The following is a 23,233-nucleotide window of genomic DNA, read 5'->3' on the forward strand; positions in this document are numbered from 1 at the left end:
GAGCAGGGAGGGGAATTTATAGAAAAAAAGGACTGAAATATTTATTTGTTTCTCACCCACACCTATCATATTGCAGAAGACACTGATTTAACCATTGGAGTCTTATGGATTACTTTTATGATGATTATGTGAATTTTGGAACTTCAAAATTTTGGCACCCATCACTTGCATTGTATGGACTAAAACAGCTGAGATATTCTTCTAAATATCTTCATTTCAGTTCAGCAGATGAAAGAAAGTCATACACTTCTGGGATGACATGAGGGTGAGTAAATGATAAAAGAATTTTAATTTTTGGGTGAACTAATCCTTTGAAGGTTTAAAAAGAAAATTCAGTCATTGTTTACTCACCCCTGTGCTGTTATTATAACCCCATATGACTTTCATTTTCTTAACACAAAGGGAGAAATTGTAAAAAAAATAAAAAATAAATAAATAATAAAATAATTGTGCTCAGTGATGAAAAACAATAGTAGTTTATGGTGACCACCTCTTCAAGCTTCATAAACACGCAAAAGTATAATTCAGAAGTCTAAAAAAACTGTTCCATGAGATCAATATTGTTCTGAGGAACTTATAAAGAAAATATAAATACAGTCTTCTCTAGCACTCTTGATAGTGTCGCCCCCTTTCAGTTAAAGAAAATGAAAGAAAAAAGCCCTGCACCATGGTACAATGATCACACTCATGATCTCAAGAGAGCAGCTTGGAAAATGGAGCGCAAGTGGAAGAATACAAAATTTGAGATATTTCGCGGTGCATGGAAGGATAGTGCCTGTAGCTATAGACAGGCACTAAAAACTAAAATAACCAAAACAATTCTAGGTGTTTATTCAGTACTGTGGCTAAATTGGTTAGGAATAAAGCCTCGACTGAACCAGATATTCCGTCGCAGCACAATATTAATGACTTAATTAATTTCTTTACTGATAAAATTGAAATCATCAGAAATAAAATTGGAATTATCCAATCGTCTGTCACAGTACCTCAGAAAACGGTGTCTTATAATTTTCCTCAAGATCATCTTCAATCCTTCATTGACATAGGTCATGAAGAGCTAACAAAACTTATCAAAACATCAAAAGCCACAACATGTATTCCCTGTAATCTCAGTGTCTCTTCTTAATATTATTAACTCCTCGCTATCCTTAGGACATGTCCCATGAAACTTTAAAATGGCAGTTATCAAACCGCTTATTAAGAAGCAACAGCTTGATCCTGGAGAATTGGCTAATTATAGACCGATTTCAAATCTCCCGTTTATGTCGAAAATACTAGAAAAGGTAGTGTCCTCCCAACTGTTAATTTTTTACAAAGAAATAGTATTCAGTGTTTCAGTCAGGACATCACACTACCACATCATAGTACAAAGACTGCACTTATCAGAGTTACAAATGACTTGCTCTTATCATCTGATCGCAGCTGCATTTCTCTTCTAGTGGTTTTAGATCTTAGTGCTGCCTTTGACACCATAGATCACGACATTCTCTTGAATAGGCTTGAGAATTATGTTGGCATTTGTGGACTTGTATTAGCTTGGTTTAGGTCCTATTTAGCAGACCGCTACCACTTTGTCTGTGTAAACAAGGAATTGTCAAATCAAACAAAAGTATGGAGTGCCACAGGGATCAGTTTTAGGGCCTCTGCTTTTCTCCTTATATATGCTTCCCCTGTGAGATATTATCAGGAATCGTGGAATAAGTTTCCACTGTTATGCTGACGATACCCAACTTTATATTTCTTCAAAACCCGATTAAATTTCACAATTCTCCAAATTAGCAGAGTGTATCAATGAATTCAAAAATTGTATGGCCAGAAATGTCCTTCTATTCAATTCTGACAAAACAAAACTAATTATTGGACCAAAAACCTCTAAAAATAAGCAGATCAAATATAATTTGACTCTTGATGGATTTACTGTTACATTGTCTTCTATAGCAAAGAACTTAGGTGTTATATTTGATTCCAATCTGTCCTTTGAAAATCAAATTTCCAGTGTTTGTAGAACAGCATTCTTCCACCTTAGAAATATTGCTAAGTTACGGCACGTTCCCTGTTGGTGATGCTGAAAAACTAATTAATGCGTTCATGACCTCAAGACTAGATTATTCAAATGCATTACTGGGAGAATGTCCAGCAAATTCAATAAATAAACTTCAATTGGTTCAAAATGCAGCAGCCAGAGTGCTGACTAGAACCAAGAAATATGATCATATTAGCCCCATTTTTATCATCGTTACATTTGCTACCTGTTAAATTTATTAATTTTACAATTTTGTTAACTACGTACAAAGCTTTAAATGAACTAGCTCTGCAGTACTTAAGTGACCTACTACCATGCTATATTCCATTACATTCAATACAATCGCAAAATTCTGGACTGTTAATAGTTCCTAGAATATCCAAATCCACAAAAGGAGGTAGATCTTTTTCCTTTTTGGCTCCTAAACTACAGAATAGTCTCCTTAACACTGTTTGGGATACAGACATACTCACTCAGTTTAAGTCTAGACTAAAGACTAATCTATTTAGCCAGGCATACACCTAATTTATCCATCAACTCACAATTAGGCTGTTTTAGTTAGGTCTGCCGGAACAGAAACATTTATCATGATCTATAACCCTGCAAAAAATTTAATGGCATCTATGCTACTATTATTCTGTTTGTTTCCCTGTCTCAACCTCGGGATTCATATAAATAAATAAATAAAAATCATGTATTCAAAATAATACCTAAATTGACTGAGTGATGCACGTAGTGGTCAGTGAAGTGTCCTCACAGGCTGTAGTTTGCAGTCCTGTGTTGGTAGTCTATTGACTGAAATGCTGCAGGCAGTAGTCACTCTCTGGCTGGTATAGGCTACATGAAGTCGTCACTTAACAACACAGACTTTATGCCTATAAATTATTGATTGAATAGTGTTTGAAGCTTTCCCATTGATAAATTCTGTATGACAGATTATAAATCACATCTAAAAGCTATAATCCTTCAGTGTGATTTCTTATAGCCTCAATGAATCTTATGCTTTAGTATGGCGGTAGTATGAGGATCATACTGTAATATCATCATGTCATTGCTTTTAGACCAATTCACAAATTAGATATTATACATATGGAAAATTATAATTTGACTATTTATTTAGCGCTTTTTTTACGGCCTCAAATTTACCTCTACAGCAGAGTCCTATCAGGGCTCTTCAACAGGAAGGAAGAGCTGAATTTTAACAGCTCTGTCTCCTTTGCTTATGCACATTTTTAGGATGAAATCTATGCCAAATTTTATACATGAGGCCCCCGGACAAAAAAAGTGGATTTGTATCAAAATACAGGATTTGTGCATTAGGATTTGCAGTATAAATGTAGACCTGCCACTGTCAATTTAATGAGACAACCATTCATTGCTCTTGGTTGGATAACTTTAGTAGCTTTAAAAAATATATATATATATTAACATTGGTTTTTTTCTTTGTTCTTATTTTATTACTGACTGTTTCCTTTAATAATTACTTGAGAATTTGAAACAATGACCACGTTTACATGCACTTAAGAAAACGATTTATTCCAGGTTTTTACAAGAACGCTGATTTCCTTACACTGTTTAAGGGATTAAGAGAAAGCGGTTTAACACACCTAGGTTTCTCCCAAAGAATGCGGCTTATTTTGGTTATGTAAACACGTAAGCGCCATTCTACCGGTTTTTGAGGTGCGCATGTGCGTAAGCAGACCGAATAACAAACGTCATGGATGGAGCCCAACAACATGTCAACACAGTGGAAATAATTCAACATTTCTGGAAGAACAGTGCAAAAATCACTTAAACTATAAACAATACCCATTTATACACTAGGGATGAGCATGAGTACTCGAGTACTCGGACATGGCATCAATGATCAATCATGAAAACGATGATCGTTAGTGATCACTCATGTTGTGACTTTTCACTTAATTCGAAATCCAGTGATAATTACCTGACAACTAAACACACAAACAAAGAGGGAGCTTATTTTAAATTTTGAGATTGATTACGTTGTGGTTTTGAGGTTTGATTGTCAGAAACGTCTCATAGCAACCAAACTGATACAACACTGCAATGCTATCGTTACGATAATCAAAAGAGAGTGTAATTAACCGTGTTTTGAACAACTGTCTCTGCAAAACGTTTGCTAAACACGTTTTATTATCATTTCATGTAAGAATTTTGACTCGTTAATGGATATTATTTAATAAAAGTAAATGTTTGTCACTGACTGTAAACCTCCCTGCCCTGCGTGAAGTAACATGCAGTTGAAGGTTTCTGCACGAGTTTCTAAGTTAGATGTCCAATATAAAGTGTCATTCCACTTTACACATGAAGTTTAAATACCAACTGTCCCTCACGTTAGTGTATATGCACTCATACAATGGGGGAATTCCTGGGTTTTACGTAAGAGGGGAATTGCAGGTCGCAACAGAAAGTGAAGGAAACAAACGCAGCAACAATTTTGGAATATCTGGAAATAAAGTGAAGCAACAGAGAATAAAATAGTGAAGTCTTCCTCGGATCCCATGTTTTTTGTTTACATAAGTGTCACGGGAAAATTACGTTGCTGTGGAGAAAGTTTACTGACTGAGCTGCATGTATGTGGGAGTAAAGAGAAAGCCGTGAACACAGCTTATGTAAACCCATACACTGATTTCGAGCCTTAAGCAGCTTTCTCGCAATAAACAATTTTCTGGTGTCCATGTAAACGTAGTTATTGTTTACCTAACTAACAAATTTAGTTAGTTTTAGTTTAAGTATTGAGAATCATCAAATTTACTGGTATTTGTTCTGACAACAGAAAATTTTGTATCGTGACAACACTGCAATGCATGGTAGATCGTACTATAATAGCATTAGGAAAAAGTAGATCTCACGCCATAGAAGTGCAAGAACCCCTGGTTTAGCACCAATTAGTAATATTAATTATTTAAAAATCTATAACTGATCTATAAAAACAAATGCTGATTTGAGAGTTTCTATAGGCTCATTTTACATTCATATTTTACCTTTGTATTTTTATTGACACATAGTATGATATGTATTTATCATATTACAATGCTTTTATCCAAAGCATTACAAAAGCTTTAAGAACAATACAGTTTATAGTAAACACAAAATGCACACTAGCCACGACACACATAGCAAAAGAATTAGAAGAACTGCCAATTAAGGTCAACGTTACTGTGGTAAGTTAACACTGTGCATTCACTCTTTTTTATTCTTTTTTGCTTTTCCATCAGGAAGAGTCTTTCTGAAACATTTACGGAAAAGGAAGCAGCATATTTTGATGAAGATAAATATGATCAGTGTAACAATTGTGAGTAAGAAAGCAACTACATCTAGACAGTAGTACTGATACCAGCTAAGTTCATGTGCCTGAACTCGCAGATATTTGGCTCCTTTATTGCGCATCACAAATTCAATCCAGAACACTGCCTGGTCCAGGGGCTTCATTGGCTGATCATGGTGTATTCTGGACAGCCTCATGATGCTTTTCTTGTACCTAATAAAAGAGGAGAAATTAGCACTGGTTATAAAAATATGTTCCATAGAATTAACGTTCCCAATTAAGCTTTGTCCATAATTTCACCATAATGTAATAATTAAAAACAGGTGGTTGCTTTTTCATGATATCTGGTTAATCAGAAACTTTAACTTAGAGTTTGGTTGCAGTTTAATAAAGTAAAAAGTTCTGCACATTGAAAAAATTGAAAAATTATTTCTGACAGGTCAACTCAGGGTGCTTGTCAACTGAACTATCTTTTCTGTCTGTTTGAAAATGTTTAGTTTTTCTATTGCATCAAAATGACAGACTATTCAGTGGTGTTTTAACCTTATTGTAAAGCTTGGCAGAGAAAATAAAATTGTCTTAGTCCCCATTTACACCTGGTATCAAGATGTGTTTTGGGCAATCTGATCAGAAGTGGACAAGTGAGACACATCACCATTGTCATGGCAACATACATCAATCATTACATCAGTGCATTACTTCATGATAAAACGCAAAAAAGAAAAAGTAAAAGAAAACGTAGAACCAGCGCAGAAGAATTTTCAAGAATGTTTCTCTTGCATGTAATCTAAGCATAAACATGTTTAGAGCACCAGTGTGTGTGTACTTCTCATCTGTCTTTACATGTTGATTTCAGGCTCACTGAAGTTCTGTGTGCATGTACATGTATTCGCTTTTTAAATAGTTTTTGATTGAAGAGTTATTTTCTTTTATAGCTGCATGTAACAGCAGGCAAAGTTTAAACTCTTGTTTTAGCACAACAGTTGATTGACAGTTAAGTGGGTGGTGCTTCGTGATAAGCATATACACTACAAGCCCAATGTGGTCACATGCACTTTCAACAACCTCCAAATGTGGTTGAAGTGGACAAATCTCAAAACACTTTGGACCCCGTTAACACCCATCTTTAGCATCATCTCATTTCAAACGGATTCCTCAAAATACACCTTAATACCAGGTGTAAATGGGGCCTTAGGTGGCCCTTGTAATCCATTGACCAACAAGAAATTTACATGGACATAGCTTTTCATGGCATAAAGCTAAATGGTAAATGTATTCCATAGTAAACATTGGAATATGGCAAAATGATTTTTGTTTTCATTATGGTTCATGACCTTTATTTCTGCTTACTACTCATCTCTGAAATACTTAAGTCTGATTGGTCCATCGTACAATCCAGTGGTCTGATATTTCTGAATAATGACCAATCTGCAATCTCTACAAGTAAACTAATAAAATAATTTCAACTCAAAGTTTAATATGCATCTATGTAGGGCTGTCACGATTATGAAATTTAGCTGATGATTTATTGTCAAACAAATAAATGCGGTATGACAATTAAATATCTGTTTTAGGGCTATGAAGATTAATTGTCTCTTTAGGGTTTTCACATCATATAATTATCATATTTCTTAAAGTGTGCTTTTTTCTGCATGTGTGCTTCATACACCTTTAGCAATTTAAATTGAAACATAAAAGGAAATCACATATCCCTATTTTATTATTTGATGTTATAAGATATATACTTTTATATATAAATTATTATATTTATATAATATTTTGTTATATTATGCAATTGTAAAATATTTCTGTCCTAATTTCTTCACTTTCACATATTATTTTAATGCTCTGATTAAACCCACAAGCCCTTGTTTCTCAAGAAGCAAATCCTTGGAGATTTCGTTTCATCATTTCATCACTCCACAGAAATAAAGCGTGCATCTCCTCCTCTGTGTCACTGCGTGTATGACCCAGGAACATTTGCCATTACACGATCGTTTAAATTGAAACCGGAGCGCTTTGCGTTCACTATCCTTGTTTGTTTATATTTTCGCAGGAGGGAGCCTCTGCTGATATTGTGCGCAGGCTCGCGCCAAACTCCCGCTTGTGTTCCTGATTCAGAGCCACTGTTGCCAATTTAGCGACTTTGTCACTAGATTTAGCAACTTTTTGACCCCCTTAGCGAGTAAAAAAGCCATCTGGCGACTAGTGACAATTTTAGTGACTTTGTAGTCTGCTTTAGAGACATTCTTCCACATCTGGCGACAGAAAATAATCCAATATTCCAAGAGGGTTACAATACATGAAATTCTAAAAATCATATTACATTGCAATATCACACTAGCAAGAGTGCGATATGGCCCTACATCAGCACTGCTGTGATTCGGCCGCAGGCGAGTGCCGTAATTAATCACAGCAGTGCTGATTTAGGGCCATATAGCATGATTGCGAGTGTGATATTGCTTATATACAACAGTTCAATGAACAAGTAAATTGTAAAAAATTAGGAAAAACTGAGTACGGTCATAAAAACGCATTTGTGCATGGAACTACTTTCTTACGCGCCAGATCAGAATCTGCCGTTGCTGGTTCAATTAAAAAATGTCACTTCAGGAATAATATCAGGACTTATGCTGTTTCTAACAAGTTATTGGAGTTAAACAGAGTTTGATAGGCTAATTTTGGCCAGCTTGTTCATGAATGTTCATTAAAATTTTTTATTACAAAACATGTATGTGGCAGGGTGGAGGGCGTGATTCTACACACCTGGCCCCTAATCAGGCTGATTAGCCCGAGAGGGATAAAGGCCGACTGGAGATGGCAGTGCGACAGAGAGAGAGTTACGGACAGCTGTCCGACACCTGTGTGTGTTTGTCTTTTTGGTTCAGTTTATAATTAAACTATTATTTATATTATCAAGTCGGTTCTCACCTCCTCCTTTCCATTGATGTGTTACACTGGTGCCGAAACCCGGGAAGGAGGAGGGATGTGCCGTAGTGGAGTCCTCGCCACTACCATCCACCCCAATGGTGGGGGACAGAGGAGACCGGCCGCCTGAAAGCGGAGGAATGACCGCCGACCGCGAGGGGAGGAGGGGCTCCTAACCGACCGCCTGGAGCAGTCAGGGCCGCTGCCAGGGGCGGAGGAGTCCCCTACCAGCCGCTGAAACGCGGCGGGGTCTGAGACCGCTGAGTGGGGAGGGGCTCCTGGCCGACCGTCTGGAGCGGGAGAACCGCTGCAAGGGGCGGGGGAGACCCCTTCCGTCCACTGAAAAAGCATTTCACTTCATTTCAGCGAGCCTTTGGCAACTTCCCATGAGAAATAGTGGGCAACACTGAGAAGCTCTTCACATGCTTCCGGACAGGAGCTAGTTGATGTCCACGGTGCGGCTCAGTGACACTCGGACTCAGAGTTCAACTGAATGACACACAAACCATGACATTTATACAGTATATTCGCTTAAAATTCCCTTATTTGGACAATATAATGTGATTGGAATTAGAATGCCCAGTAATCGCGGTTGTCTCAAATAACCGCGGTTAGATCAAATAACTGCGATCAGATGGTTACACTGCAAAAAATAAAAAGTTGAGTAAACTTAAATAAGGCAACCAGCTGCAAAGCATTTTTGAGTTTACTCAACTTCAGGCAAATTAGTTTTACCAACTTAACAATTCAAGTTGGATCTTATGTTCCATAAACTTAATACAATAAGTTCAGTGAACTCAAAAATATGAATGATCATTAAGTTCAATTAACTTGAAATTTTAAGTATAGCTGTCCATAATTTTCAATATTTTTAAAAATGATATATATATATTTTAAGTAGATATATATATATATATATATATATATATATATTAACATAAGATCATGTATCAGCCCCACCAAGACACCAAATAGTTGGTCTAACTTAAATGGTGGTGTAGGTTACAAGTACTTCAAACTTTTAGAAGCTGAATCAATTTCATAAATAAAGATACTTAATCAAAGCGAACACTAATTACCCTGATGGTGACTTTAATCAAAACACAACTTATTACAGCAAAACATAATTAAAAACACATAAAGAGCAAAAACATCTATTAATTCAAATCAGATTATTTAAAAAAATATATTTATATGTCGGCACACTTTGACCAAACACACATAAATAAATTCAAGAGCAGGGGATTGTGTGTAGTGTCTTCAGCCACAATGCTTCTCCAGTGGGCATGCTCAGTAGCAGATGAAACAGTGTGAAGTTCATAGTGCTCAGCCTTACAAGGTTCCCCAGATTTTGACCCATGAATTTTCAAGACCTTTCCATGACTTTAACAAATGGATAACATCATTAGCAAGATACAAAATCAAAGATTTAAAATCCCACATATTTCCTGATTTTCTGTGGTAGAGCCTGGCTTTATAGACTTACAACAGTGAAATTTAAACTTCCATTTCACAGAGGTGCACAAAGTTTCAAATAGGGGGTTGTTGGAGGGTCAGTGATCAAACTGAGTATGCTCAAAAGCCTGTATGTTCTAACTTCACTACCAAACATGATATTGTATGTGCTCACTGTTTAAAAATATAAGTTGCTCTGACTTAAATGGCATAAAAGTTGACTTAATTGATTGTTTTAAACAATAGTTCAATCAACTTTTAAAATTGAGCTTGTCTGACAAATCTGAAGTTGGATTTTTACAGTGTATTTAATAATCACGACAGGCCTACATCTATGTATTTATTTGGTAGGTATCCATGTAATAAGTGGGATAATGTACAGTCAATAAAGTCACTCAGGGTGATACAAGACCTACAATCCTGATTACCCTGTTGGGGTTTATTTTATGATAACGACTGTCTGACTGTACACTGTCAGAAGAAAGGGTACGGTCGGGGTCCATTTGTGATCACATAGGGTACAGCTTATGTGGTTGTACCCTCACTGGGTCAAAGTTACACCTTAAGGTACTAATATGTACCCTTTAGGGATAGATAAGGTACAAATACATTTCCGTCCATCATAGGGTCCATGTATGTACCATTTCCCCCAAAAGGTACAAAATACTGTGATCAAATGATTTGCCTGGTGGGGGATGGGGTGGTTCAAGGCTGCCAAAGCCAAACCCTTCAAGTGCATGAAATTCACTTCATTGTCCCATATGTGATCTCAGCAATTCAATAAACACGCAATTGAAAATCACCCAACACCAACATAAATTTAAATAATAAATGCTAAAAACAAAATGTTATACAGTAAAAGAGTTTATGTTCTCTAGTCACATACAACAAGTGAAAAAAAATAATCCATATCTGACCTCTGGATTATAGTGTTTATATTTAAAGCATCAAGATGATAATGATTATTATTATTATTTTATTTATTTTACATATTAAACAAATTCATTAAACTAAATAACAAACAGGTTTAGAAACAATGCCCTTTTACCCATATAAAATTAATGAGCTGTTTCTTTAAATAAAATCATTAAACCTTGAATTTTTTGGATGTTTAATTTATCAGTTTAGTATGGAATAATTGACGAGGGACCGTCGAAATATTGACAATTATTGCACACCCCATATCGGTAATTGCATTGCGGCCGTTACGCCTCAGGGTAGGGTTGCACCAGCTGTGCGTAAGGTCTCACTTAAGTTGGGACGTAAAGTTCACACTAAGGGCTTAGTAACTACTAGTTAGTTTGTAACTAAGTCAGTGCTTCATTTGGTTGCACCACCTGTTCTTAAGGCAAGACTTAACTAGTAGGTCTTAAGCTCACCATAAACTGATGTGTAGTCGCATAATATGACGTTTACCTGTACTGATCCAATAATCAGCCTTCAAATTTGTGGGGCGGGCTAAGATGGCGGGCTGAGCACGTGCTTTTACCGAGCTGCCTAGTTAATCTCCCAATTTTGATTTGAAAGTTACAAAATTCTCATTCACCTACCCAAAGTCAAAAAAATTAAGACCTCATGATGATAACATCACCAATGCAACTATGCTGCAAGCTATTACTTCACTGACTGTTCGTTTTGATTCACAAGATGGAAAATTAGAAGAAATGGCGAATCAAATGCGAAGGAATAGTATCATGATAGCAGAGATTTCCAAGGCTGTTGAGTTCAATTCCACTGAAATTAAAGACTGCAAAGAAAAATGCCTAGAGACGAGCAAATCGCTCATGAGTTTAACCACATCACACAAAGAGTTGGAGAGCAGAACATCTGATCTTGAGCAGTATAAAAGAAGATGGAATCTCCAGATCAATGGCATGAAGTAGAAGCCTGAAGAGGATCCCCACAGGGAAGTGATTGGCCTTATTGCTGAAATTGCACCACACTTGATACAGAAAGTAGAAGACATTGTTGACACAGTGCACCGAATCGGCAGGAAGGAGCCAGGGAAATCAAGACAAATGATCATGCAATTCACAATGCAGAAATACAGGGATGAAATATGGAAATCGATGAAGAATTCATCAGTCTGCCTGAACCATGGAGTCAGATTCATGGAAGATCTTATGAAGGAGGATCGAAATGCCCATGCTGCGCTGTGGCCTTTGATTGAACAAGCGCGTAAAGAAAGGAAAAAGGCTTACTACCGGGGGCCATTTGGTTACATTGAAGGAAGACGCATTGACTCAAAATAATCTTTTACTTGAACTGATTATGGGTAGGATGGTGTGAGATATGATTATTTGGAGACATACTGGGTTCTGAGGTATGTTCTGGGTTTGTTGATTCCCAACCCTGAAAAACTCTCATTCTTTTTCGTTTCCATTTAAGTTACCGTTTTCATTAACGTCATTAAACGTTCGGGGCATTCAAAAAAAGGTCAAAAGAAAAGAAATATTCTTATTCTGTAAAGGTAGTGACTCTCACTGTACTTTTCTACAAGAAACACACTCTAATGTAACTGATGCTGTTTTTTGGTCCAATTAATGGGGAGATAACGTTTTATTTAGCCATGGATCTTCTCACTTGGCAGGAACTGCAATTTTATTTAATAACTGTCCAGGAAAAATAATTTTTTAACTGATCTTAATGGACATTGGATAGCAGTGGTTTTAGATATTTAAAATATTTTTTTCATTCTGATTAATATATACAGTCACAATAATGCTAAACAGAATCAACATCTGCTTTCTGTGGTTTCTTCCTTAATCTCTGATTTAAAGAGTTTATATCCAACAGATAATATTTTTGTAGGTGGGGATCTCCACATATCTATCAGTTTGAGAGTATTGCAAAAATGGGTAATTAAAGGAATAGTTCACCCAAAAATGAAAATTTGCTGATAATTTACTCATCCTCAGGCCATCCAAGATGTATCTGAGTTTCTTTCTTTATCAAAACAGAATTTAAGTCTTTTAGGATTTCATTTCAGGCCTCCTCCATTAAACAATGCAAGTGAATGTCCTCCATTTTTTGACGGTCCAAAATGCATATTTAGGGTGCATCAAATAATCCACACGACTCCAGTCGACAAATAAAGTTCTTCTGAATGTAAACAATTGATTATTTTTAGAAACAAAACAATACTTATATACTTTTTTTACTACAAATGTTCGCTTCCGTACATCTCTGTGATTGCGCTCATGAGAGGGATGATGTAAGCTCTCTAAATATTCAACTTTGGTGAGCAAAATTCTCCCATAAATTGAAATTTCTCTCTGCAACCAGCAATTTAAGATTCTATTGGCTTTTTGTAACTTATTTTCAAAATGTTCTTTCATACTAATCTTCAAATCTCTGCTGACTGAAATACCCAAGTATTTCACTGTATCTTTAACCAGGATGTTATACAGAGAAGTTACTTCATTGTGATGTAGGGCCATAAGCTTGCACTTGTTCAAATTCAATTGAAGGCCTGATGCCTTAGAGATGGAGTTAACTAGTGAGATAGCCAGAGGGATTTGGTCTTTATTTTGTAAAAAATAATGTGGTGTCATCTGCTAACTGACTGGTTGCTAAAGTTTTTCCAAATACATTTAATTTCTATACCGTTAAATCATGACTAACCAAAGTGGACAACATATCTGCAGCCAAAATAAATAAAAGAGGGGATAATGGGCAACCCTGCCTTATTCCACGACCAATCGGAAATCTTTATGATGTACCGAAAGGGAGAGATACTGAACTGTTCATGTCTTTATAAATCATTCTTAGAACACTAACAAATCGTTCACCAAAACCAAAAAGTTCTAAAGTTTTAGAAAGAAATACATGTTCTAACGTGTCAAAGGCCTTTTTAAAGTCTAAAAATAAATCCATCATACTCTATCAAGTGACTGTACTCCATCAAATCCATAACCAATCTTATTATGAATAGATCTCCCTTTAAGGAATCCTAATTGTGACACATTATTTAAATTATTAATGCCATCTTTTAATCTATTTACAAAAATATGTGTGAAAATTGTATAATCACTGTTGAGCAATGTAATTGGGCGAAGATTATCTACATATTTTAGGTCTTTATCTGGTTTAGGGATTAAGGTAATCAGGCCCTGACTCATAGTGGGGCCTAAGGACCCCTCTTCCATAGACTCAACAAATGCATTAAATACCAACAATTTAAGATCACTCCAGAAAAATGTGTAAAAATGAGCTGTGAGACCGTCAGGACCAGGAGATTTGTTTATCTTAAGTTTTTGAATCGCTAAATCAAATTCTTCAATCCGTAACCCACCATCACAGCGATCCTTCAATTCGTTGTCAGTGCCGGTAATGAAATGTATTATTTTTTTCAAAAAAATTATTACAATCTATTTGGGAAAAGTTAGAAGAATACAAGTCACTGTAGAAGCGATGGATTTCCTTGCTTATTAATTTAGGATCTGTGCTTTCAGTATCATTCACCGTTAATGAAAGAATAGCATTTTTAGATTGTCGTCTTTTTTCTAATCTACAAAAGTAAGAAGTACATTTTTCACCCTATTCTATGGTGAGCCTATAGCGCATGGTGAGTTGAGCGTGGTTGCCGCGGTGGATGGCATGAAGTCTCCATGGCTCTATGTCTCCGTGGCAACGCGCTCAACAAGCCACATGATAAGATGCGCGGGTTGACGGTCTCCAAGGCAACTGGGATTCATCCTCCGCCACCCGGACTGAGGCGAATCACTACGCGACCACGAGGACTTAAAAAGCACACTGGGAATTGGGCATTCCAAATTGGGAGAAAAATGAAAGAAAAAAAAATCCTCTTCCCCCCAAAGCAAAAGAAACACACTTCAAAATATTAAATTAAATATATCCTTCTAATAAATTTCTAAATCTAAAATTTAATCTTGAAAAGTGCCTTGTCATTTCTGTAATTGCTCTTATGAAGATACAGAACATATGCAATTTCTCTAGTGCCTTTTGGAGAGCATTACAGGACTGGCTGATAGAAAAAGATGTGGTTGCTGATGGTTTCACTTTCACCTTACAAAATGTATGGGATAACCAAAGACTGCCATGTTTTGTTTTATTTGATTAATAACATAATAATATTGGCAAAATATTTTATACATAAATGTAGATTCTTTAAATCCTCTCCTCTGATTATTATATTCAGAAATTAATTAAAACACTTTTTAGAAGCCCTTACAAAAATGAAGTCAAAATGCAACAAAACTGTTTGATCTCCTTGTAATATATAATTTACTGTAGAAATGATTCTGCTCCCATCTTCTTCCTTTTTATTTAATTTAATTTTTTTTTTTTTTTTCATCTGTCTTGGATTTAATCTGGTTCTGATGTGTTGAGCCTTCCATGTCAGTTTCTTCTTTGAAAATTGACTATTTATGCCATTTTGTTGTAATCATATTTTGTATTCAGTAAAAAACATTTTTTTTAAAGCCTTCAAATTTTTGGACAGAAGTGTTGAAAAGCCGTGAACTTCAATTTGATCTTGTTACGGTTGATGTTCAAACCTTGTTTGCTTACATAACTGTCAGCTGTATTAAATGATATCCCCATTAAAATACTATACATACATAAATAGTATATTTGCCCTGTGTAAACAACAATATACAGGAACTGTATCTAAAATAAATAAGGGGTGATAAATAAATACTAATACAACAGGCTGGAAAAATAGACATTTATTCATTTTAATATCTTATATATTTTGAATGTGTTGAAACTTGACACTAGGCAACACACCCTGAAAACTGCACCGTTAGAATGGTTTTGTGCTGAAGAATTGCTTAAAAAAAAAAATTTCTCTCTCGTAAATGTAAACGAGTGTAAACATCAACATCATACTGTATGTCGAAAGGACTGAAACCTGTCACGCAAAACATGAGCTCATTTATGTCATAAAATATCAAGTCTGCTTTTTTATTCCAACCTTTACTCCTGGTCGGAGGTTGCCGTAAATATTTAGTTTATAGGTAGGGTTACGTTCTACCCAAGTTTTAATGGTGCAACGCTCAAATATTTAGTAGTGTGTAAATTGTGACTTAGTGCCCATTTACGCCACAACTAGGCTAAGTTGTAACTTAAGCACAGCTGGGTAGGGTTGCACCAGTTGTGCCTAAGGTCTCACTTAAGTTGAGATGTAAAGTTCACACTAATGGCTTAGTAACTACTAGTTAGTTTGTAACTAAATCAGTGCTTAATTTGGTGGCAAAACTTAACTAGTAGGTCGTAAGCTCTCCGTAAAGTTATGCATAGTCGCATAATATGACGTTTACCTGTATTTAGCCAATAAGCAGCCTTCAAATTTGTACACAGAAGTGTTAAAAAGCTGTGAATTTCAGTTTGATCTTGTTACAGTTGACAGATTCAAACCTTGTTTGTTCACGTAACTGTCAGCTGTAATAAATTATATCCCCATGAAAATACGATACGTAATAAAACAAGATTTAATTAATGATATAAGCTATTTAGCTTATGTAAATAACAATATTCAATAACTGTATCTAAAATGAATAAGGGACAATAAATAAATAAATACTAATACAACAGGCTGGAAAAATAGACATTTATTAATTTTAATACCTTATATATTTTGTATATGTTGAAATTTGACACCGGGCGGCGTACACAGGAAAGTACACCGTTAGATCGGGTTCATGCTGAAGAAGTAATTGTTTACATAATCTGTGTCTCTTTTGGAAGGATCCTTCCTCCGGAGGTCACGGCCGCATACGTCATCGAGGCTGTCTCGTTTCAGAAAAGCGAGTAGGACACTTCGAATGCAGCCTTCGAATGCGACCTTCATTCACGGGAATTCGGAGGATGCTTGAGGTGTATCCTTCGTGGGCCCTCACAACCCAGAGTTCTTTGCTTCAACGGAAATGTCTAAAAAAAAAATGACGCTAATTTGCCTGTAAATATGATGTTCAAATGCAAGTAATGTTAATTCCCAAGTTGAAGTACCTCAGTATGAGTGCAGAGTATATAATATGTATAATTATATTAATATATAATTGAAATAAAGTATTAGACTAAAACTACACCTGTAAAATCTATTTTCTTTTCCCTCTACATCATTATAACTCTCGTACACTCCCTTCCAAAGGGACTTTGTTCCCTTCTCACTCAAAGTGCTCGCGCTTGTTAAAAAGTGGCGTGCTGTCATAGCAGCCATGTTACATTCCGTTTCCGTTTGTCCTACGAAGGCCGTCTCGTTTAAACGAGGCTTGTTTAAAGGAGGACAATCGATATACTGCAGCCTTCAAAGGACACATCCTACCTAGCATGCAGCCTTCGAAATGAGACACAGCCAATGTTCTCTCCCATAAATGCAAACATCATCATATATGTCGAAAGAACTGAAGCCTGTCAACCAAAACATGAGCTCATTGATGTCATTAAGTGAGTCTGCTTTTTTGTTCCATCAGTTACTCCTGGTCGGAGGCTTCCGTAAATATTTAGTTTATATGTACGGTTACGTCCTACCTAAGTTTAATGGTGCAACGCTGAAATTTAGTAGTGCATAAATTGTGATTTAGTGTCCATTTTTGCCACAACTAGGCTAAGCTGTAGTGTACGTATAGATGTCCTATAGTGCACAATCCTTGTTGCTGCATTTTGTCAGTACTTCATTGTCCTCAAAATGATAGCAAAAGGAAGATTTCCATATCACACGTGTGTATAACAGCTAATTCTGTGTTGAATTCAAATGGTCTGCGCAACTCATTTACCACTGTACTCAGGGGCTGGTTGCACCAGCTATAAGTTACAACTAATCTCTTTATAACTGAAGAGTAACAGAGTATCTTTGAATGGTTGCAAGATTTAAGCTCAGATGGGAAAATTTTTTGTACATTTGAGATTGAACAAATATTTCCCTCTGCACTTTTTATTTGGCTCCAACAGGAGTTTGCTGTCATTGATGAGGATGCATCTTTGAGGGACATGTAAATATTTTGCATGTACTGTATGGCAAGATGCTACCAGATTCCTTGACTGTTAAAGACTGGATGTAGCAAACATTTTCATGGCGGAGAATTGTAAGTAATATCACAAATAATTTGATGTCAATTATCAGCTTAAAATACATATTTGATTTCAGTGTTGCATGTGGAACACTAGGTTAGAACTACATTGACCAGGGGGACATGAAAATGAGAGGGGCACATACTTTTCACTTGGGCATTTTAATAATTTTATATTGCTGAAAAGTTGTTGAATAGTTTACCCAAAAAGGAAAATTCTGTCTTTTACTTGACTCCAACATGACTCTTTTCTTCTTTGTAACACAAAAGGTGACTTTCTGGCGGCAGGACATAAACCACAGTAAAAGTATTTGAAATAAAAGGTGCGATGTATTCCAAGTTTTCTGTAGTGATATGATCACTTTGATAAACAGAACATAATTTAAGTTGTTATTTACTATCAAATTAAAGCAAAAGCACTTAAAACCTCACTGGTTTTCATTGCATTGATTACTTTTTCTGTGCATAGCATTGATTATTTTTACTGTAGTTTTATGGTATTTTTCCCTCTATTTGAGCATTTAAGTCACCATCCACTTATATTATGGCCAATAAACACTATGAAGATTTAAAACATTCACCTTTTGTGTTCCACAGAAGAAAAAGATATACAGGTTTGGAGTGACATAAGGGTGGGTTAGAACTTAATTTAAATTTTTGGGTGAACTATTTCTATAAGACTAGTGTGACCACTTTAATATCAAGTTAATGTGAATGATTAACTTTCCATTACTATAAAAAAAAAAAATCAGTTATGTGACAAAATTGACCGAATCCATTCATCAACTGTCCAGTGCTTCAAGGAGAGCTTCACTAGTATTGTGCATGAGCTTAGAAAAATCCATTTGATATTGCAAAGATATGGGTCAAGAATCATTCAAAGATGTCCTGTGTTCCAGAAGAGATTATTAACACCGAAAAATTATATTTTATATATATATATATATATATATATATATATATATATATATATATATATATATATATATATATATATATACAATATTTCATATTTTATTCACCCTCATGATGTTTCAAACCTGTATGACTTTCTTTTCTTATGTGGGGACAGAAAAGGAGATATTTTTATTGAATATCACAGCCCACACTTTCAATGTAATGGCTGTGGATAGAGGCTCAATTTAAGGCTTAGTGGACCCAAAAGATCATAAAAGTAGTCCAATGACTTGTGCGTCTAATTTCAAGTCGTCTGAAGGCATACCATAATTTATTTTTTGTGAGAAACAACCTGATATGAGAGAAGCTCCTTCGAAGTGGTTTGTGTGTTCACGTGTTCATTTTGTTCTTTTTTTAAAGCTTTAAAGTGAGGTATTGTCAACTGCCATTGTTTTGAAAAGATAGCCTGTGATGTTAATTAAAACCTCTCCTTTATGTGCTCCTAAAATGTATTTTTGGGTGAGTATTAAAGGGTACTTTAATACTAATATATAATATATATAATAAGTAATATTATATATATACTTATATAATAAGTATATATAAGTATAATAATACTAATATATAATATATATAATAAGTAATATTTTTAAAGCGAAATGGCTAAAAAAGAAAATATGTATCCTACTGTATTTGATGACAAATTGTGATTCTGAGATGTTTAAAGTGTTAATTCTGTGACATTGTGAACAAAAATATGAAATTATTGAATGTTTCATGTTATTAAATAAATGTGATTAAACATCAAGTTGGCAGTTTTTAATATGCTTTATTGAGTACAAATTTGCCATTCATCAGGTACAAAGTGCTTGTCACTGGGGCAGTACACTTAAAAGGCCAAATTTGCACCTTTTTCAAGGGTACATTATAGTACCATATCACTGAGGTCCAAGTTAGTCACCAAGGGTACATATTTGCCTCTTAAAAGGTACAAGCTGTAAGGGTACGAAAATGTACCCACGTTTAAGGGTACATGAATGCACCTTTGAGGGTACTGCCCCAGTGACAAGCCATTATACCCCTACCAATTTTGCACTTTTTTTCTGACAGTGTATATTCTCCCTTATATCAAAAGCATTGTTTGTTCTAATTGTGGTATAATACTATTCATTTTTATACTATTAAGGATAAGTAAACACAGATCTACATTTGATCATGCCATTGCGTGAACTGCTTTTGATTTAGATGTGTTTGTGGGACATTTATAAGTAAGAGTGTGAGATCACATCTAGACTGTGTCCACATAATCCAAACATTTAGAAACTCAGCTGGAACAGTAAGGGACTTTCCCAAAATATACTTCTAACATCATCATCATCTGTTGTTCTTATAGCTTTCTCAAACTTATATAAAAGACTCAACTTACGAAGGATCATTTATGACAGTATTGAGAGCATCCACCAGGTATTTGGACTTCATTGTGTTGATGTCAAGCATAACAGCAGCTCCTCTTGTTTTCATGTGGTTTAGGTTATCAGGCTGGTCAGCAAACAGTGGTAAGCCCACCATTGGGACACCATGATAAATAGCTTCATATAGTCCATTAGTACCACCATGAGTAATGAAGGCCTTCATTTTTGGATGTCCTATCATAAAAAAATAAAAAATGTATCTACAGTGCTGTGAAAAAGCCTGAATTTCTGAGTTTGTGCACATTTTTATCATTGTATGTTGTCAGATTTTATGGTGCATTTCAGTATTATATGCTCTGTATCATAGAGTCTGATTATAACATGAACTCAAAAGTTTGGTGCATCTTTCATTTCTTTGGTGTTGTTGGAGCCATTTTAATGGTGACTATTGGGGGCGCTGTGGGTAGCCATGGTAACTATTTAAGTGTAGAACTAATGTAGAACACCTGTGTAGAACACCTGTGTAGAACAGGTGTGGCGCACAGCGAGGTCTGTTTTTTGACCGTGAGCGGGGAAAAGGTGGTGTGTTTATTTTGAAGAAGTAGTCTACTTTGTTTGTTATCATTTGAGTTATAGTTTGAAAATAAATGGATTGTTATATCCGATTTTAAGTTTTGGCCTTTTGAAAGCTTTTTGGGCATGCCATCTACACCGGCGTACATTGCTGGACCGAAAAACAAACGGTACACCAACAGGTGTCAAAAGTTTTAATTATGCAATTTCAAGTGTAAAGAAAGACCCCCATAATGGTGCAATCAAATTAGAGTTAACGATTGACTGTTCACTGTTTAGCATTCATAGGTTTTCAGTGTAAAATATGCAAAAATACAGAAAATCAGACGGGTCACACACACTATATGGCCAAAAGTTTGTGGACACCCCCTTCTAATTAACAAATTTGGTTACTCCGTTAAATCCAGTAAAGAAAAATCTTAATATTTCTTTATGTAATGGCTTGGGCTTTGTGTGCTTCCAAATTTGTGGTAACTGTTTGGGGATAGCCCTTTTCTGTTCCAGCATGACAATGCCCCTGTGAACAAAGTGAGGTCCATAAAGAAATGGTTTACTGTGTCTGGTGTGGAAGAAATTGACTGGCCTGCACAAAGCCCAGACCTGAACCCCACTGATCACTTTTGGGGTGAACTGGAACAGCAACTGTAAGTCAGGCCCCATCGACCAACATCAGTTCCTGACCTCACTGATAGCCTTGTGTCTGAATGAGAGCAAATCCCTGCAGCCATGTTACTACATACAGTATAGTGGAAAGATTTCCCAAAAAAGTGGAAGCTGTTATTACAGCAAAGGGGGAAATTGATGCCTAAGGTTTTGAAATCAAATGTTCATCAAGCACATATGGTGTCCACAAACTTTTGGCCATATAGTGTATTTTCACAGCACTGTGCCTGATACTACTTGATAATCATAATGTAAAGTGAGAACACATGACAACACTTTTCTTACCAAGCAAATCATTCTGTGGTATCCAGTCATAGAGTTTTGTGTTCGGGGCAAGGGTTTCTGGCGTTTTCCCGCTGTAACGCCAAACAACCTGTGCAAATACACATAGGGGGAACTTATTTACAGTGGCTCAAGGGCACAGTAAAAACGTACACCTAAGCAATAACATGTAATTACACACCTTTTGCGGGATCTGACCAAGAGCAGAAGCTATTGTGTTTGCTCTTTCCATTGTCAGGTTATTGATCATGGAACCCAATGAAAATACGACAATGCCATGATCTCCTGAGCTCTGGACAAACTCTTCCAGTTCCTAAAAAAACATAGAAGTTAAATGTTTCTATTTTGCATTTTTCTAATTTAATCATTTATTTTTCTTTACAAATTATATTATCAGCATAACATTTTGAGTGAAAAGTTTGTGCAAAATCGATGATTAAGATTTATACCATGATCCAGCATGTTAATTTTCCTACAGAGCATCTTGTGAAAGTGCTTCAATGGAAAATAACCTGTCCTTTTGTACAAAATGGGTTCACACTGTTAATGTCACAAATAAAAAAACTTTATTAAACTTCAACCGCATACATAAGAAAATATGATACATCGTGTGTCAAATGATGATTTATGACCCTTGATTTATGACCCCCAGGTGTGATTCACACCTTTGACCTCCTGTTCCCCCTCCCCTCCTGCTGTGTTTCAGGATATAATTATGACCCCCCCTTTGATCAGGTGTCACAGGATATGTTTATGACCCCTTTTTGATCAGGTGTTATGATGTTTCCAGGGTCTACCCCAGCACTCGTCACTACTGTACCACCCCCGTAACCCTGCATCCCCAACCCTCTGTTTATTTACATGTTTAAATGATGCATCTTTAATGGTGTACAGTGCTTAGTGGAAAACTGAGGTGACCAAACAATGCATGGTATAAAACTTTATTTTTGACAAATAAGGGTACAAAGTGTTTCTAAAACAAAATGTGATGTGCAACAAAAGTCACTTTCATAGTCACTATAAAGATGATGAACAATGGGTTAAAAAAGACTAAGTTTAACATTAGTTTAACAAACAGTGCTGTGTTACTAAAACACAATATTGCATTTCATTTCATTTTAGCTGTAGCTTTAACACAAAAGTGTCTTACATTTTTTTACTTTTAACAAAGAAAAGAAAGTGTCTTTCTAAAACAATACACAAAAGATGTGCCACAAACCAACTTACATATTCACTTTAAGATAATGAACAAATGGTTTAACAAAGATGATGTTTGGCATTAGTTTAACAAACAGGTGTATTTTACTGAAACAATAATTTATTTAGTTTAATTTTAGCTATAGCCTTAACAAAAAACTGTCTTACATTTTTACTTTTAACAAGGAGAAAACATGTTTCTAAAACAATGAATATTGGCTGTGAAGCAAACTTGTCAACATATTCTCTTTAAAGATGATGAACAAATGTCATCTTTGTTAATCCATTTGGTCATCATCTTAAAGTGAATATGTAACTTGATTTGTGGCACATCTTTTATTGTTTTAGACACTTTTCTTTGATAAAAGAAGCTAAAGCTGAACTTAAATTAAATGCAATATTGTGTTTTAGTAACACAACTGTCTTTGTTAAACTAATGTTAAACTTTGTCTTTGTTAACCCATTTGTTCATCTTCTTTAT

At 35.6% G+C, this 23,233-nt stretch overlaps 1 protein-coding gene across 2 annotated transcripts in view; it reads right to left on the bottom strand.

The window, feature by feature from the left end:
* Window positions 1-5,016: 5,016 nt before the first annotated feature.
* LOC127435796 (UDP-glucuronosyltransferase 2A2-like) overlaps window positions 5,017-23,233 on the bottom strand; it is a 90,989-nt gene continuing 72,772 nt past the window's right edge. Inside the window, exons 3-6 of one of the 2 annotated variants that reach the window (XM_051689509.1) lie at window positions 21,737-21,868; window positions 21,559-21,646; window positions 20,052-20,271; window positions 5,017-5,525 (exon numbers count right to left, since the gene is read on the bottom strand). In XM_051689509.1, coding sequence (XP_051545469.1) covers window positions 5,228-5,525; window positions 20,052-20,271; window positions 21,559-21,646; window positions 21,737-21,868 — 738 coding nt within the window. In that variant the 3' untranslated portion in view covers window positions 5,017-5,227. The remainder of the gene's footprint in view (window positions 5,526-20,051; window positions 20,272-21,558; window positions 21,647-21,736; window positions 21,869-23,233) is intronic. The other variant, XM_051689517.1, reaches the window with a different exon arrangement.

This window comes from Myxocyprinus asiaticus, chromosome 4 (genome assembly GCF_019703515.2).
Source record: "Myxocyprinus asiaticus isolate MX2 ecotype Aquarium Trade chromosome 4, UBuf_Myxa_2, whole genome shotgun sequence".
Classification (NCBI taxonomy): domain Eukaryota; kingdom Metazoa; phylum Chordata; class Actinopteri; order Cypriniformes; family Catostomidae; genus Myxocyprinus; species Myxocyprinus asiaticus.